We start from the raw sequence: 18,261 nt of genomic DNA, 5'->3' as shown, positions 1-18,261 counted from the left end.
AAAATATATTTTTCCATCTTTCAACTAAGAGCTATAAGATCTATCTTTTCTATAATCCAACTTTCGAGTACTTGTCAACTTTCGAGTACTTGTCAACTTTTGAGTACTTGCCATATTTGACTACTGCAATTCTATTTATTGTAGAGCATTTGAAAATGTATTTACTAGATTACGATTGCTTCAAAATAAAGCTGCTAGACTAATCTTTTAGGCTAGACAATTTGAAAGGGTTTCACCGCTCTTGCATAAATTACACTGGCTTCTGATTAGATACAGGATTAACTTTAAGGTATCTGTTTGGCACATAAAGCTTTACATAGCAATACTCCAAAACAATTAACATTTCTTTTATGTGTTTCAGCTAATTTTATATCTACACGGAGTAATAGAGTAATTAGGAAGCGTCAACTAGCACGATCATTTTCTTCTCAGGCTGTTCAGCCATGGAATAGTCTTCCATTAGAAATAAGAAGCCTAGATTCATATATTTTTTCGTAAAGCTTTAAAGATCTACTTTTTGGATAAATGCTAATCTTGATATTTTAACTCTTGTAAAATAATTTTTAAGTTTAAGTGTTCCCCTTAATGTGGGTTTTTTCTTGTTGCAATCCACTTTGAATCTGAATTGAAAAATAACGGAATATAAGATTACTGATTAGATTAGATGATGGGATATGTGAAGGCTGTAAATAAAATTTGGGCATGGTAAAAGCTATAAAAACAGAGACTGGAGGTAAAGTAAGAAGTAAAAAGAGGGCATGCCAGAGGGAGTAAAACGGAGAAAATTTATGAAGTAAAATATAGAAATGGAATTAAACTGGAGAAAGAAAGCATCATTGTACCTGTGCAATGGGAGGCATTCATGGGGGTGAGGTGGTTGTGGAAATTGCATTTACACGCTTTTTGGATTCCTGAGTCTTCTCTGAACATGTAACTAAACAAGTAGTAGGTGCAGTGCACTTATTCCAAGTCAGTTTTCTAAAGGAATCATGTTCTTTGCAAATTTTTTAAGTCTGTGATTTTATAACCGCACACTTATATGAGAAGTCCAAAAAGGCACCTTTTTTTAAATAAAGGCAACCTAACCCCCTCTTCTACGAAAACGCACTAGCGTTTTTTTAGCACAGAGAGCCACGCTGAATGGCCCGTCCTGCTCCTGACGCTCATTGAGTTCCTATGAGCGTCGGGAGCAGCGTGGACCATTCAGCGCGGCTCCCCGTGCTAGAAATTGCTAGCGCAGTTTCGTAGAAGAGGGGGGTAAGAGTTTATGTGTCTTTATAAAATAGGCACCCAGACATGGGCCAGCAATATGCAATATACACATTTCTCCCACTCAACAGCAGGAGTAAATGTGTACTTGTACTCTACACAGGTATTTGTGTATTATATAAAATGTGTGTATACTTTGCAACTCTGCTCCTAAAGTTTGGCTCCTGGGAATTCCTACATTTGGCATGCAAATGCAGGAAGTGCATATTTTTACGCAAGGATACCATCACACAGTTTTATAAAATATTTTTTCTACATGTAAAACTAACTTTATGTGTGGAAAATATCAAGCAATAAAAGCTGTATTTTATTTTATAAAATGTTCTGTTGAATCAATCCAGAATCTTCTGTCACTGCCTTAGAATCTACCTAGGAACTGCTGCAGAAAACTTGGATACTTGAAATTGCTTAAGAACTAGAAATTAAAAAAGAAATCAGGATTTTATGTATGGATTATTTTTTGCCTTATATATTTTTCAACTGCTGCTTTAGGGTTTCTGTTATTATAGTGATCTCTAAGGGCTCCTTTTACGAAGGTGCGCTAGCATTTTTAGCGCATACACCGGATTAGCACGATTTAGCTGGAAAAACTACCGCCGGCTCAAGAGGAGGCGGTAGCGGCTAGTGCGCGCTATTCCGCGCGTTAAGGCCCTAACATGCCTTCGTAAAAGGAGCCCTAAGTTTTGTTAATTATTCACTAGCAGAAGTGTTCATTTTTAAACACACAGCTTGCTGTTTCAAAGAAATGCTTTTAAGCACTTTATGATGTTTTCCCTAATAGAAAGCAGAAGAGGACGATCTAGTTCTTACACCTGATGGGACTAGAGAATTCCTGACATATGAAGTTCCCCTGAATGATTCTGGCTCAGCAGGACTTGGTGTCAGTGTCAAAGGTAACCGGTCTAAGGAGAATCATGCAGACCTGGGGATCTTTGTTAAGTCCATTATTAATGGAGGAGCAGCATCAAAGGTAAGTATTCACAAGCATTTGTTACCCAAGTTACACATTATTATATTCACCACACTTTTCCAAGTTTTGTTGGATGAGGGTTAACTGAGGTCTTTGTAGACTGTGGTACCTTGTTAAAGAACTCAAAATTCAAAAATAACATACAGGATATCTTATTAACACTCAGTCTAAATCCAGCCCGCCTGGCCATTTTATGCAGCCCGTGGTGATTGGGCGTCTGACACTACATTCTCCAGGAACCTCCTTGAGTCCCAACTCCCCCACCTACCACCTCCCCTCCACTGAAATTTAAAATCTTCGCGCAGCCAACGTGAAACCAGCCTCCCGCCGTCGGCCTGCCCCGGAAGTGTTATTTCTGCAGCATCCTGCCTATGCGGGAAGAGGAAGTGCTGCAGAAAGAACACTTCTGCGGCAGGCTGATGGCAGGGAGGCTGGCTTCGCATTGGCTGCCCAAAGATTTTAAATTTCAGCAGCGGGGAGGTGGTAGATGGGGGGCGAGTCGGGAACTGGGGACTGTCGTACCATAGGATCCAGCTGAGAGGGGAGGGCTGGTTGTTGGGAATGAGGGAAGGACATGCACGGGATGCAGGGGGTTGGGAAAGCAAGGACAGATGCATGGGCTGGGAAGTACAGAGGCTGTATGGGTTGGGGGTTAGGAAGGGAGGTAAAGAGAGATGCTAACAGTGGATGAGGGAAAAAAAAAAAAAAATTATTGGACATAGGTGTGTGGAGTGGGAGGGACAGAGAGATGGTATACGTGGGGAAAGGAAGAAAGAGGGAGAATTGTTGGACATGATGGTGGTGGAGAGGAGGGTGGGAGAAATGTTACACTTGGAGGGAGATGTCAGATTCCAGAGGAGGGAAGAGAGATGTCAGACTACTTGAATGGGAAGGAGAGAGATGCCAGACCATGGAATGGAAGGGAAAGGAGGGGAGAGAGAGATTCCAGACTTCAGAAAGGAGAGGAGAAAAGGAGGGAGATGTTGGACCTCAGGAAGAGGGAGGGAAGGAGACAGAGATGCCAGACCATGGGAGATGAGAGAGATTCCTGGCTATGGGAAGGAGAGGAGAAAGATGCCAGACCATATGATGGAGGGGATAGGGGGGAAGAGTTGTCTGAACTTGGGAGAGGGATGAGATGGTGCACATGGAAGTAATAAGAAATGCTTCTTATGGATAGATGGGAATAGGGGAGAAGAAAGAGGGAGGAGATAGTATACATGGATAGATGGGAAGGGAAGACATGGAAAAGTAGATTTTGAGAAGAAAGCAGAAAAATGAAAAAGTTGAATGTTAAAAGTTAATGCTAAAGATAGATGTATCCTTAGAAAAGTCAGGGATTATAAATATAAAGGTGGAAGTCAGAAAGAAGTATGAATTACAAAAAAAAGAACTGACTTCAGTAGATGTATGGCAGAAAGTAAAGGAGAGAAAAACAGCAAATGGATAAGGTGGCCCTGGATACACAGTTAAGAGCACAGAAAGAAGGAACTGCAGCCAGAGACTGGGAAAAGATGGTTTGAAAAATAAAATCACCAGACAATAAAGGTAGGGGAAATGATTTTATTTTCAATTTAGTGATTGAATTGTGTTAGTTTTGAGAATTTACATCTCCTGTCTATATTTTGCACTGTTCCGGAAGAAATGCATTTGTTTCTATTTCTTTGCATGCAGAGTCTTGCATCTTAGGGTTTTGTTAGTATATATTAGTACTTTTAGTTTGTGGTCCCGTATTTGCATAAGGGTTATCTGTGTTCTGCATGCGAGACCAAGGCCAGGTGTTCTAGTAAGAATGAATGTTGAGAAGCATTGTGCTTTGTGTAGTTTAATTTTGTGGTTAACCATTATGTGTTGTTAATAAGATTATATTGTGTGTACCGTATTTCCCCATAGGCCATGCCTATGCATGGGTTTTACAAACCTGTGCAGTGGATGCGTTTTGCTTAAATGGGGCAGCTTATCTAAAGAAATTAAACTTGCTGTTAGATAAGCCGCCCCATTAGAGGAGTACTGTAACTGAATTAAAAAAAAATCATCCCCATTAAATACCTGAGCAAACTGTGGACACTGGTGGAAGCGTGAACCCAACAGTTTGATCACTTGGGGTCAGGTTGGTGCCGGCCATGGAGCTTAGGCCCAGGCCCCTCTTCATGCGCCGCTGTCTGACTCCGAAGACATCTCCGTTAGCAGGAGCTGCATCCTCCAATCATGCTGTGCAGGGCAGGAGCAATGTTTGCAATCTCAAGCCTCGCCCTGCACTGCTTCCTGAATGGCTGCCATTGCGAGAACTGAGGCATGAGATCTCAAACATCACTTCTGCCCTGCACAGCGTGATTGGAGGAGGCAGCCATCCAGGAGGTATTTACCGGCAGGGAGGGCAGCGAGGGAGGTATTTAAGGGGGAAGGGATGATGTATAGGCCGCCCTATTGTATATGCCTATGTAGGTTTTAAAACTCTTAGATAAGCCATGGCTAGTAACATGTGGCAGCTTATCTAAAAGTTTTAAAACCTACATCGGCATTTCCTGCGGCCTATACAAAGGGGCGACCTGTACATGGGGAAATACGGTATATATGAAAAATGAATGGAAAAAATGGTATTACAAAGTACTATTACGGGGTGGGGTCTGAGACAGAGCTTTCGAGCCTCCCCCAAACAAAAAAAATGTTCTGCTGCCTGTGCCTAGAATGACTATTTGAATAAAGTTGGGATTAAGTATGGTAACATCTATGAGGTGAGGAAAGATCTATACTTCTACTAAGACTAAATATCTTAATAAAAAATTTGGCCTGCAACTTTGCCTGTGTTTTAGATTTTGGCCCCTTATGTGATTGAGTTTGACACCCCTGGTCTAAATGAATTAAAAAATATACTCAGTACCCACGTCTCCCGCAAATGTGCCACTAGAAGATCATTTAAGGACCATCATTGCACTTTTTTGTCCCTAAATGATCTTCTAGTGATATGTTTGCGGGATATGTGGGTACTGAGCACTTTCTCACGTATATATTTTATATATTCATTTAGATCAGAGGTGTCAAAGTCCCTCCTTGAGGGCCGCAATCCAGTCTGGCTTTCAGGATTTCCCCAATGAATATGCAGGAGATCTATTTGCATGCACTGCTTTCATTGTATGCTAATAGATCTCATACATATTCATTGGGGAAATCCTGAAAACCTGACTGGATTAAGGCCCTCGAGGAGGGACTTTGACACCGATATCCTATATGTTATGTTTGAATTTTGAGATCTTCATTTTCACAGGATTTCAGTGATATAGATTCCTTTGGATATTTGGTTACCTTGTTAAAGAAGCCAAAAAAAAAAAAAGAAATCAGTTATACATGAAATGTTTGGAGCTTACAGATTTTTTTTCATCTGATATGGTACTTTCATTACATAATGAGACTTAAAGGACATATTTGGGATTCAGTCTTAAATGGTTTTAGGGTTATAATCAGATTGATATATGATGGCAGTTTGAAAAGTTTGGTAACAAAAACCAAGCTATACACCATCGAGGGCTATACACTTAAGTCAAGCGAGTTTCCAGTTTTTATATATCATAAGAAAAATAGCTTACGAAAAAATTGGAAACTCAGTGGACTAAGTGTGGAGCCCTCGATGGTGACTATGTTGTTTAACTTGCTTTTTTTTACCAAATTTTTCAAACCACCCTTGTATATGTATGTTTTGATTTAAACAATCATCAAGGAGTTCTAGAGAGCAAGGAAATAATCATGTTGGTATATTTCAATTAAGAAAGCTATTCATTTAAAGAGATTATGGAAATTAGAAGAAATGATATAAGTGATTGGAATAGACAAATGCTATCAGCTATTTGGAAGTTATTAGATAAATGGTCCTGGAAGTTATTAAATAAATGGGCCGTTGGGCATAATATTGCATTTGAATTAGAATCTCTTATGCTAAGGGCATTAGAACATATTTTACAACGCTGTTTTTGTTAAAAAGATTTTATTGAATTCTAGATTATATAGTGAAACATAACTGTATTCATTTAGACAAACACATTCTAGTTGTGGTAAACAAACCATTTGTTGACAAAAGATTTAATTTACCAGAGTTCAATTTCTAAGAAGTATCAAAAGTCCCTTTATGGCCAGGCATGGGATGTTTTTACATATGGATGGATGGAGAGCAGACAAATCCACCTTTACCAATGTGCTAATCCTGGATTCTTTTTAAAATGTGTGAGTGCTGGAATAGCTAATTGTGATGAATCATGAATACATTTATTTATTGGGATTTATTAACCACCTTTATGAAGAGATTCACCCAAAGCGATATACAGCAGGTATTATTCAATACAACACTTACAATTTTGTTAAAAGCGTAACAATAGTAAAAAAAACAAATATATACATAAATACAATGAATGAGATAGAGTTAAAATCAGTAGACTGAAATTTAATAACAGGACTACTATGAAAGAGTTTCAAAATTATACTTAATACTGAAATTCAAATAAGAGAGAGATAATACATATTAAAAGGGAGATATAATACTTATGTAGCATCTAATAAGCACAAATCAGATTGTTCAAATAACATAGATATGACACTAATGGTTTTCTATAGTACAACTTATATAGCAGAGGGGTCAAATGGTACGTTTGCAGGATATGTGGGTACTGAGCACTTTCTCACGTTTTGAGGACTGTTTTGAGGAGTGTATCAAAAACTGACCTATTCTGATGCCATCTGGTTGTAAATATTAAGATTATACCAACAAGAATGAGTCTTAGATAACCATGATTTAAATTAAGTTTTTCTGACTAGTGATTTAAACCAATACAATTTAAATCAAATTCAAGAAAGCATGGGACAGGCATGTGGGAGTTCTCAGGTAGAAAAGTAGATAGTGAATGTTGTGGATGGGCAGACTGGATGGGCCATTTGGTATTTATCTGCCATCATGTTTCTGTGTTTGTGTAATTCAGATGGTGCTGGTTTATTTTCTATATTGAAATGAAACATAATATCCAAATGTCAGTGTTAAAGAGAAAGGATCTTTCTTAGGTGATTTGTCTACTTCAGTGTTAAATGAAATAATGAAAGATAACACCTTTAACTTGATTATTTGATGATCTGTATTTTTCTCCAACTTTATGATTAAACCCTGATTAGATAGGTTTGCACTATATTACATTGCTTTTTAGAAAATGAAACATATTTCATAATACTAAATATTTTAAACTTGTCTAATAGGATGGCCGGCTCTGTGTCAATGATCAGCTAGTAGCAGTGAATGGAGAATCTCTATTGGGCAGGACAAATCAAGATGCCATGGAAACACTGCGAAGATCTATGTCAACTGAAGGAAACAAACGAGGAATGATACAGATAATTGTGGCAAGGAGAATAAAGCGCAATGAGGTAATTTACTCTGTACTTTATGGTTTATAAATAATTAAGACTTCATATTTTCTTGGAGTTAAAAATACATACATGGTAAGCGTGATTTCATTCCCATGACACAATGTTGCCCACAAGATTTGTATCATTCTAGGCCTCAAGGTTATTGTAAGAGATGGAGGAAGAATGGTCGTTATTGACAATTAATATTAGATTTGATTAACATGGGAACATGGATTTAATAGGGAAGTGGAAAATCTCTGTGAAATTCACCAGTCCTCCTATGTTAGGAATTATGATTATTTTATGTCTACTAACTGTAAATTCTGTTTCATCCCTTTCCAAGCTTTTGGAGTCTTTTGGGTCTATTGATTATAAGAGATTTGAGGATACCTGATCTGGGTGGTAATCACATAATAGATATGTGAATATTTCCCTGATCAGGTTTCCTTAATTTAAGGAATCATACTGTGGATCTTGTAATAAGGACAGTAGTTCATCTAGCATCAGCATGTAAAATGACGGCTCATATTCTTGCTTGGTCTTATTAGGTTGTTTTTTTTTAATATTTTGAGGATAGGAAAAAGACTATTCTTTGATTTATAGGAATCATAAAAATCTAGCAAAGTTAGAGGTATAATTAACTCCTGTGCAGGTAGGACTTGGTGTTGTCTCAAGATCTAAGGGTGGGTGAATAGGACTCACTACTGGTACCAGTTAGCTTTTGATTTTTGACTTCTCAGAAAAATCCTGATAATGTGAGCCAGACCAGAATTGTGCCATGGGGCTATGGGTTCAAGCCCCACGGTTATTCTGTAGGAAATGATGGGATACAGCAGATAAAATATGGCAATTTCAGTCGCAGGAGTGACATTGTGGAATAACCTTTTTGGACAGTTGAGATTTTGGACAGTTGAGATTGGCTACTGATATATGGAAATTTTAAAAACTGTAAAAAAAACTATTTTGTTTGTAGAAGCCTTCTTTTGAATTAGGAGATGAGAGTTAAGAGATTAAGGCCCAAATTCTGTAACCAGCACCTAAAGTTAGGCACCTATTTTGGAGGCGCCTACCTAGATAGGCGCCTATCTAAATTGAATAACAAGCTCAATTAGGGTTTTTAATCAGCACTGATTGAAACATAGGCGCCTATCAAGAAAGCGTTATTCTGTAACAAGGCGCCTCTAAAAATGTAGGCGGCCTTCAAAAAAACAGGCGCTATGCATGTTAGGTATGGGCGTGGCTATGTGTTAGGTGCCTTCTTACAGAATCGCTGCTCTTTAGCGTGCTTAAGCGCTCGCATGGGCGCCTAACTTTTAGTGGGAAAATCAGGGGAGGGGGTCCAAGTGTAAGGTTTCTGGTTTCTGGGACTAGCTAGAGGGTCTTCCACCTCCCAAAAAACTGTTTTGGCAATTTTTTTGAATTTTAGTATAGCTCCCTGGGCCATTTTTTTTTTCTTAAGCCAAAATGCTGCCATGGTGGCCATTTTGGATTTCACGATTTGAAAATAAAAGCCTCTTTCTGTCTCAAAATACTTTGATTTGGATTTTCATCATGTGCAGTGGACTTCTCAAATCCTTTTATCCCTGTCTCATACCAGGTGTGCGCTGGAGAACCAGCCGAGGAACATCTGTGCACCGCATGCCATGGAACACATGAGAGAGGAAGGGTGGGAACCAGTGGTTTAGCCTCTCCTAGTAATTCTAGGGTTGGAATTTTGCAGCTGGCTCATTTTCATAGGAGGAAATCTGATGGCGACTTGGCAAAACGCAAATGTGTGGACACTGTGGAGCCCAAGAGGATATCTACGGAATCCTTGAAGGAGTCCTTTGGTCCTTTTACTCAGGGTTTTACTCCAGAATTTGTATGTCTTATATGGAAAGCTTATGTGAGCTGTTGGGATCCTGCAGGCCATTTGAGGGCGCTCTGGAGGCTGCACAAGGGGATTCATCCTCTCAGAGCGCACGCCCCCCGAGAGGGTTCCTATTCAGGGATTAAAAGGATTGGGCAATCTGGGGATCAGAATCTATGCCTTTACTGTCACAGAATGAAACTTCCCTTTTAGGGGATTCAGGGTCTCAGGAAGGAGCCTCCATTCAGGAGGTGATGGTAGTCCTTAACCAGAGAGAGGACCCGTCAGTATGCTGTCTTTTCAAGTCAAAGTAAAAATTATTTCAATATCAAAAGGGAGATAGAATACTCTTATTCAGCTAAACACTTTGCATAATCTATTAATAAACAAAGTGTAGATACCGAAGGTCCTCAGTTTTCACAACTCTGCACAAGAACCCCTGTGAGAAAAGAGTTGTTAATAATCATTCACCCAAAAGGGTAATTTATTGTGAAACATCCCTGGACCTCACGGTATAAGTGCTTCAAATCAAAATATGTGATAGCGATGTGTAAAAATCAAAAAGTATATTCCACAAAGTCTACAACACTGTCCCATTCATATGGGGTATTTCAGTTCAGCATTTATCAAAAAATAGATAATATAAAGTACTTATCTTTAGATAGTCAATTGAATAGCGTGCCAGTAAACAATATGCTCAACAGAGTTCCATTTCGGAGGACTCTCTCTCCTTCATCGGGATCTAACGCTCTTCTTGGATCTCAGAAGTCATCTGAATGCAAAAGATATGGGAAATGAAAATGGCACTATGGCGCCTTTTCAAGTCAACAGCCTTATTGGAGATTATTACTGACTCTCTAAGATAATTGAATCTGGAAGCCCCTCAGACCGCTATGCCCCAGTGCATGGTTATAAGCATCTCTAAGACTCAGACCACATATTTTCCCACACATTCATTTTTTTTTTTTGTTTAATTGTTTTTATTGGTTATAACAATAAAGTAAACCATGCATATATTCAATTTTACAAAGGGAATACTATCAGTATGCTATAGTATGTGCAGAAAATAAAGAAAACAGAAAAGTTAATTATAATGACAGTAGTAACATTGCAGTGTGGATGTACACTAGAGCTAAGAAAAGGTGAATGTGCTCAATTATATTAGCCAAAACTTATTCAGGCGTTTTACTACAGGAATCAAGTAGTTCCCATGTTTTAATAAAGGAAAAGATTGCATTAGATTTTTCTGCAGCTACCCGCTCATATTTGACAGTTATGCAAACCATGTTCCACCAGGTAATATATGTGCATGCATATGCTTGCAGCTTATTTGGCATATAAAATATATTTTTTATATGTAGATTAACTTACATTAGTGGCATTTAATGAGCCTCAATGCAGCTTAATAATAGACCCTTAGAAGGGTGTGCAAGTATTCCTAGCATTGTGTTTATGTGTGGAGGGGCATAATTAAAAAAAAATCTAAGTCCCTTTTTGGCCTAAGGCCCTAGGTGCCGAAAGTAGGCAGCAGGGAAATGTCTATTCTCGAAAAAAACTGTCCAAAATGTGGCTTTTTTCGAGAATGGCCTACCTGTACGATCAGGATTTAATCACCCAGACCGCCACTATTCTCTAAAAACAAAAATTGCCTAAGTTCCAAATACCCAAAACGAGACCTTTTAGGTGTGGAAAGTCCTTCGCCTAAAAGCACAATTCTCTAACCGGCGTTTGTTGGTTCATGGAAACTTACCCCCCCCCCCCGGCAAAGGTCGAGACAAACTTTTGGAGGGGGTGGGTGTCCAGCAAGAGAGAGTGGGTATCTTTCCTGCTGGAGAACTATCGGAGGTCACGGTGAGTGCTGGGTAGGAGAGTTTGGGCATTTCTCCTGCCAATGATTATTTTGGGGGGGTCGCGGCAGGTTCTGGCAGGAGAGATTGGAAATCTCTCATGCCGGGATCATTCGGGGGGGGGGGGGGGGGGGGGGGGGAAGCAGTTTGTGGTGGGTACCAGGCACGAGAGATTGGGTATCTCTCCCACTGTGATCATTTGGAGGGGGGGGGGGCGGTGTTGTGGCGAGTGCCGGGCAGGAGAGATTGGACATTTCTTCTGCCGTGATTATTTGGAGGGGGGGGTCATGGCGGGTGCCAGACAGGAGGACTGGGCATCCCTCCTGCCATGATCATTACTGAGGCAAGGGGGACAGGTTGCTTGGGCCGCTGAGCCGCAATCAGCTCAGCTGCCTGATCCAGAACATATGCCTGTTTTGACTTGGTCTAAGTCAAATCGTATAAGTTCTGTACAGGCAACCTTGTCAAACTTTCAATTTTGGCTGCCAGATGACTAAGTCTAGGTTGGGCCATATCCCGCCCACCTCCCACCCTACCCATTCTTCCCTAAACACCCCTTTTCACTCTGGTTGCACAGAGGCAGTGAAAAGGCCTAAGCTGGTTTTAGATACATCTAAAACTCTGTGCGATTATCGATACTTGGATGATCTGTCTTTTTGATCGTCCAAGTGCCCATATATGCAGGTTTTTAGACATATTTCCATTTTGATTATGTACCTCATAGTTTTTATGAAATGTTCAGCTCTTGTGATCTGGAAGACCTCCATCAATCTACAAAATAGATATAGCTAGTGGTAAGTGACCTTGAAAGAGACCTGGGAGTGATGGTAGACACAACATTGAAGGCGTCGGCACAGTGCACCACAGCCTCAAGGAAAGCAAACAAAATGTTGGGTATCATTAAGAAGGGTATCACGACCAGGACGAAGGAAGTCATCCTGCCGCTGTATCGTGCAATGGTGCGCCCGCATCTGGAATACTGTGTCCAGTACTGGTCGCCGTACCTCAAGAAGGACATGGCGGTACTTGAGGGAGTCCAGAGAAGAGCAACTAAACTGATAAAGGGTATGGAAAACCTCTCATATACTGACAGACTGAAAAAGCTGGGGCTGTTCTCCCTGGAAGAGTGGAGACTTAGAGGAGACATGATAGAAACCTTCAAGATCCTGAAGGGTATAGAAAAGGTAGACAGGGACAGATTTTTCAGATTATGGGGAACCACAAGTACAAGGGGGCACTCGGAGAAATTAAAAGGGGACAGGTTTAGAACAAACGCCAGGAAGTTCTTTTTCACCCAGAGGGTGGTGGATACATGGAATGCGCTTCCGGAAGCTGTGATAGGCCGGAGCACGTTACAAGGCTTCAAAGAAGGTTTGGATAGGTTCCTAGAGGATAAAGGAATTGAGGGGTATAGATAGGAGTAGAGGTAGGTCATAGGGATAGTCAGGGACCACTGCTCAGGCAATAGGCCTGATGGGCCACCGCGGGAGCGAGATGGACCTCTGATCTGCCTCAGCGGAGGCAACTTCTTATGTTCTTATGTCTGCCAATATGATAGGTAAATCACATATAGGGCTGAACCTGTGGCTCTATTTTCATGATATATTTAATCCGTGGTCATTGAGTTAAAACTTATGTTAACCTGTGCTAAATATGATCATGACTTTAGGAAATTAACAACAGATCAACCTAGAATTGTATTACATGCTACCAACGGAGCCTGGGGAGAGTGTGGCATAGTGGTTAAAGCCATAGCCATAGCCTCAGCACCCTGAGGTTGTGGGTTTGAAGCCATGCTGCTCCTTGTGACCCTATGAAAGTCACTTAATCCCCCTATTACCCCAGATACATTAGATAGATTGTGAGCCCAGGGAAAATGCTTCAGTACCTCAATAAATTAATGTAAACCGTTGTGAGCTTCCCTGGGAGAATGGTATAGAAAATTGAATAAATAAATACTGTATTTGCCGGCGTATAGGACACAGTGGCGTATAAGATGCATCCCTTTTTTTAAACTAGTTTTAAAGAAAAAAAGACTTATGCGCGTGTATAGTGCCCCCTCCTCCGTCAGGCTCTACACCCAGCCCCCTCCCTGCCAGGCACTGCTCAAAACCCCCTTCCCTCCCAGGCTTTCCACCCTGTCCCGCCCTCTCCATCTGTCCGTCCTTCTGTCCAACCTCCTCTGCCACTGGAATCCCTGGTGGTCCAGAAGTGCAGTGGGCAGGTGCGAGCTTTCCACGCTCCTGCTCTGCTGCTAACCTGGTTGGACGGTTACTGCCGTGGCTCCCCGAGTTATGGCTTTTTCAGCCGCTGAGCGGCACTGAGCAGGAGTGCACTTTGGTGCTCCTGCTCGGCGCTTCTTGACTGGCTCTGTGAATTTTCGCAAGTTTTCCAGTTTGACTATCCTACAGAATAATTCTTTTTTTATTCTGGTGTGTATATAGAAACTGAATCACAAAATATATAGTACCACTTATTTTAAACAGTACACATTAGTTATTAATAGCCCTAAAGTCTCCAGGCTTTATATTATCGGCCTCAGAATCGGAGCCTACGCACAACTGTTGAATCAGAAACTGAAATGGTCAGCGTAGTCTTACTGCTCCCACTCCAATCATCGGCCCAAAATCTTCTTATTTTTACTTTTTATATTTGCTTTTTATACCCTTCACCATGCAGTTCTTGAAATATATAGTTTCTTAAAATTTATATCGCATTATAGATACTAACATTTTTGTCAGATTCTGAATGGAATGAATATTCAGAATTTAAAAGCATCTTTTTGACTATTTCTAAATGCTGAGTAACAACAATAAAAAGCATTTTTTTTGTATTGAAAGTATCATGAAGATTTAAAGATTCTATTCCGGGAGGCAGAATTTCTAAATTTACAATGTATGAGGGGGTGCTGTGAAGTTCTCAGCCCAACCAACCAACTTCCTAAATTCTGAGCGTTATTTTGCCACTGTAGCTGAAAAGAGTATTATCTTATTTCATTAAAGGTCAATTTGCAGAAATGAAATTCTCTGTTTTCAGATCATTCTCTTCTTGGTTGGGCTGAGAACTTCTCAGCACCCCCTCATATAAAATGTCATCCCTTTCATTGCTCATAAAAAATGCATTTATCTATTTGACATTATTCTTTCACCTCTCAGTTGTCTGCACTTTATTTAAACATCAGTTTCAAGGTCATAGTCTAGATCAGGATGAATGCTGTGGCGTTTGGTTTGGTTTGGTTATGTCAGCCTACTTTGTCAATCACAGGGCTATTTCCTTTGGCATTTCGATCTAGAGTTGGAAATTTTGCTATACAAATTTGATAAGCCGAGATACGTTTCAGGCATTTTATTCTGTTCATTGTGTCAAATTTCTATTCATCACCTGCTCGTCGAATTGAACGAACTTCAGTATTTTTTAAGAAATTAAGCACAAGAAGGTAGCTCATCTTTAAGGGCTCCTTTTATGAAGGTGCACTAGGGACTTAATACGTGGAATAGCACGCGCGCTGGCTGCTAACGCCTCCTTTTGAGCAGGCGGTAGATTTTGCACACTAATCCTGTGCATGCGATAAAAACACTAACGCACCTTCGTAAAAGGAGCCCTAAATCTACCCGAGTAGATGTATAAGGACATAATGCTAGGCTGTGAAATTTTTCCATATTTACTGAAACTTTTCAGTGTCCCTTACTTTTAACTTTTAAGGACTGGGGGTTTTTTCCCCGCTCTTTTTTATGGCATTCACTTTTTTCATTTGTTTCACTTGAGCTGCCATTTCTAATCAGCATTTTTTTTTTTTAAACTAATAAAACAAATCCTTATTTCACAATTTAAAGCTTATGGAGTCTAATTCACTTGCACTGCAGGTTTATTATTCTCCTGCAGTTTGACGTGCCTCCAATTGTAATTGTGTTGACCCTTCAATGCGGTAAATCTCCCCAGTGCTTATCAAACTAGGGAAGATAAGTCAACAATTCAGAGCTTCATTAAATATCTCATTTATATTAAACAGATGATGGCTTCAAACAGAAATAATATTTTTTTTGCAGACTGTATGACCTCCTTCGATAGTGGCCTCATTCATCTGTTTGGAATGCAGAGAGTTGTTCAGATCTCTACCCCTCTGTGTCTTTGGCATTAAGCCGGTACCCAAATGTCATAAGATGTTAGTCCATTGGGTTGACTTCAAAGCCCCTGTTGTGCAGACTGTAGTTAAGAATGCTTTGTAGCCCTTGAAACAGATTTCTCTTCACAGCTTTTAAAAGAAGGCATTTCTTTACCCTGCTAGGATTCTGAATAGCACTAATTGTACCGGGGAGTTGTATGAAGACTGTGCTGCCTAGTGTTTTCTTTCTTTAGCTTCTGACTGGTTCTTCTACCTATCTCTCCCCCCCCCCCCCCTCTTTTTAACGGCCTTCTGACAGCTTGCAAAATATTTTTATGCTAAAGAGCTGTCTACTTAGGAACCTGTCCTAGATATTCCATTCACAATGCTTTTGTTGACATAAACCTGCAATTTATTAGATTATTGTAATTCTGTATATTTAGGTATCAAACAGGGGAGTTTGAGAAGACTTCAGTTAATACAGAATACGGCAGCTAAACTCATCTTTGGGAAGAGAAAGAACGATCATGTCTCCCCTCTGTTGAGAAAGCTTTATTGGCTCCCAATCCGTTTTAGGAACCACTTTAAATGTGCCTGCATCATTTTTAAGCTTCTCTATGGAATATTTGGTCCTTTGGTCCCTTTATACTGGAATACCCTTGGATCTTGTCATTCGAGGAATACACAGAGATACAAATTACTTTTCCCTTCCTTCAGAGGAATTAAATCGGCCAGGAAACTCAGTCAATCTTTCGCTTATAAATTGGTAGAAATGTGGAATGGGCTTCCTGATTCTGTAAGATTTCTAGGTCAGTTGCAACAATTTCATAAAGTCCTAAAAACCTTATTATTTACACAATAATTGAACAGTTTACCTAAAGATTAAACAAATTGATTGCCCTACAATACTTACTTTCTCCTAAGTTCTTGTTTGCTTTTTTGCTGTCTTTAATTACTTGTAAACCGAGTCGAGCTCTGTCGGGAGATGACCCAGTATATAAATCGAAGATTAGATTAGATTAGAATACCAGGATGGGAAATATAGTCATTGATGTCTTAAACTTAAGCTCTTCAGAGCTGCTGCTTTCAGCACTGACTGTCCTATAGCTTAAAAGAGCCTATCTAAATTATTCGGTTGTAATAATAGCTGAGGTTATATAGGTCAGGTGATGATTGTTTCTTTGTTTATGGTGTGACGGAGTACTCTTAGCCTTCCTAACAGAAATGCGATTCCTTCAGCTGATTTTTGGAGATACAAAGGAAAGGGCCTTCTGCTGATCTACAGTATGTAGATTTCCAGCCTTCATTTAGTGTGTCTGGCTGCTAGAAAAAGACGATGATGAATTGTTTTTTTTCCCACTACAACTGCCATGTTTTTCCTTATTGCCTCCTATTTTGTAGGCAGTAGGGCCCTGATTCTGTAAGTGGCGTCTGTACATGCAAAATGGGTGCCTGCCGTGTATTATCACTAACGGGCGTTGCTTACAGAATCACGGCTCCCAAGGACCCTAGATGTAGGCCAGGATTTAACAGACCTACATTTCTGGCACCCAGGGTTCTTCCTGACTCATGGTCAGCGGCACATAGTGACACTAAAGCCGGTGCCGCCCCTAAACAAAGCCACTTCAGGCTTCAGTGTCACTAAGCGCTGCTAGCTGCCAGGACCTAAGTGCTGGTCCTGGAGGCCACATAGCAGCAGCTATTTATTTTTTGTAATGAGGGTTTAATTGGGTTTTAATGGTGCAACCAATTATCATGCCACTTAAACCCAATTAATCCAACTAAGTTAGGCAGTGGTAGGGCGGCTACCACAACCTAACTCCAAGATTGCGAGCAGAGGAGACTGGAACAATGACAGTATTATTTACTGAGATGGAGAAAAGAGGAAGAGGAGCAGAGGATTTAGGAGGAAAGAGGAGCAGCTCAGTCTTGGACATATTTAGTTTCAGATGACGGCAGGACATCCAGGCAGCAATGTCAGCCAAACAAGCAGAGACTTTATCTTGGACTTTAGTTGAAATTCAGGTGTAGAGAGGTAGATCTGGGAGTCATCAGCATATAGGTGATACTGGAAGTCATGGGAGGAGATCAGGGCACCGAGGGAAGAGGTGTAGAGAGGTCCTAAGACTGAACCCTGGAGTACGCCAACCGCTAGCGGGGTAGCAGCAGAAGAGGACCCACCAACACATACACTAAAGATACATTGGGAAAGGTAGGACGCAAACTAGGAGAGTACAGATTCACGGAATCCAAACGAGGACATCGTGTCAAGGTGATACTGGAAGATACGTTCTGCCTCCAGTCACTCCTTCTCCTAAAAAAAATTGCAAAATTGTTTTGGTATACAGATCTCAAACTCACCGCAGTATGCCTGAGTGCTTTTAAGCTATGGTAAATGCTTACTGCAGTTTAGTTAAAGGATTCCTAAGTTTCTACTTGAGGCAATAGATGATTAAGTGACTTATAGAAGTTCACAAGGAGTAGCAGCGGGATTTGAACAAGGCTTCTTTGGTTCTCAGCCTAAGCAATTTAGGCCAATCAAATCCTAGGCCCTTCCCTAGCGCCACCCAGGATATACTAGGAAGGGAAAGGCCTGCCATTTTGTAAGAGGCTGGCCTGCCAGCTGGACTGTAGGTGTTCTTCCAGCTGGACTTCCTGAATAAGCTAGGGAGGGGTGGGGGTGGGGGAGGGAGGCATCAGGGTCACAGGGGCAGTTGTCGGGGGAGGGGGTTTGAATGATGACGGGAAGTGTAGAGTCAGGAGATTGTGAAAGCATGGCAGGAGAGATTGGGCATCTCTCCTGCTGCCAGGGGTGGGTGGGTGTCTGAAGGTTGTGCAAGTG

The 18,261-nt window shown here is 40.7% G+C and overlaps 1 protein-coding gene across 4 annotated transcripts in view; it reads left to right on the top strand.

Moving 5' to 3' along the window:
- Positions 1 to 18,261, top strand: part of PARD3 (par-3 family cell polarity regulator) — a 1,241,096-nt gene that overhangs the window by 685,602 nt on the left and 537,233 nt on the right. For all 4 annotated transcript variants that reach the window (XM_033931514.1, XM_033931513.1, XM_033931516.1 and 1 more), the window contains exons 13-14: positions 2,051 to 2,239; positions 7,472 to 7,639. In XM_033931514.1, coding sequence (XP_033787405.1) covers positions 2,051 to 2,239; positions 7,472 to 7,639 — 357 coding nt within the window. The remainder of the gene's footprint in view (positions 1 to 2,050; positions 2,240 to 7,471; positions 7,640 to 18,261) is intronic.

Source organism: Geotrypetes seraphini, chromosome 2 (genome assembly GCF_902459505.1).
Source record: "Geotrypetes seraphini chromosome 2, aGeoSer1.1, whole genome shotgun sequence".
In the NCBI taxonomy this organism is placed as follows: Eukaryota; Metazoa; Chordata; class Amphibia; order Gymnophiona; family Dermophiidae; genus Geotrypetes; species Geotrypetes seraphini.
Note: the sequence above shows the minus strand (reverse complement) of the source record. Positions and strands in the feature narration are given on the sequence as shown.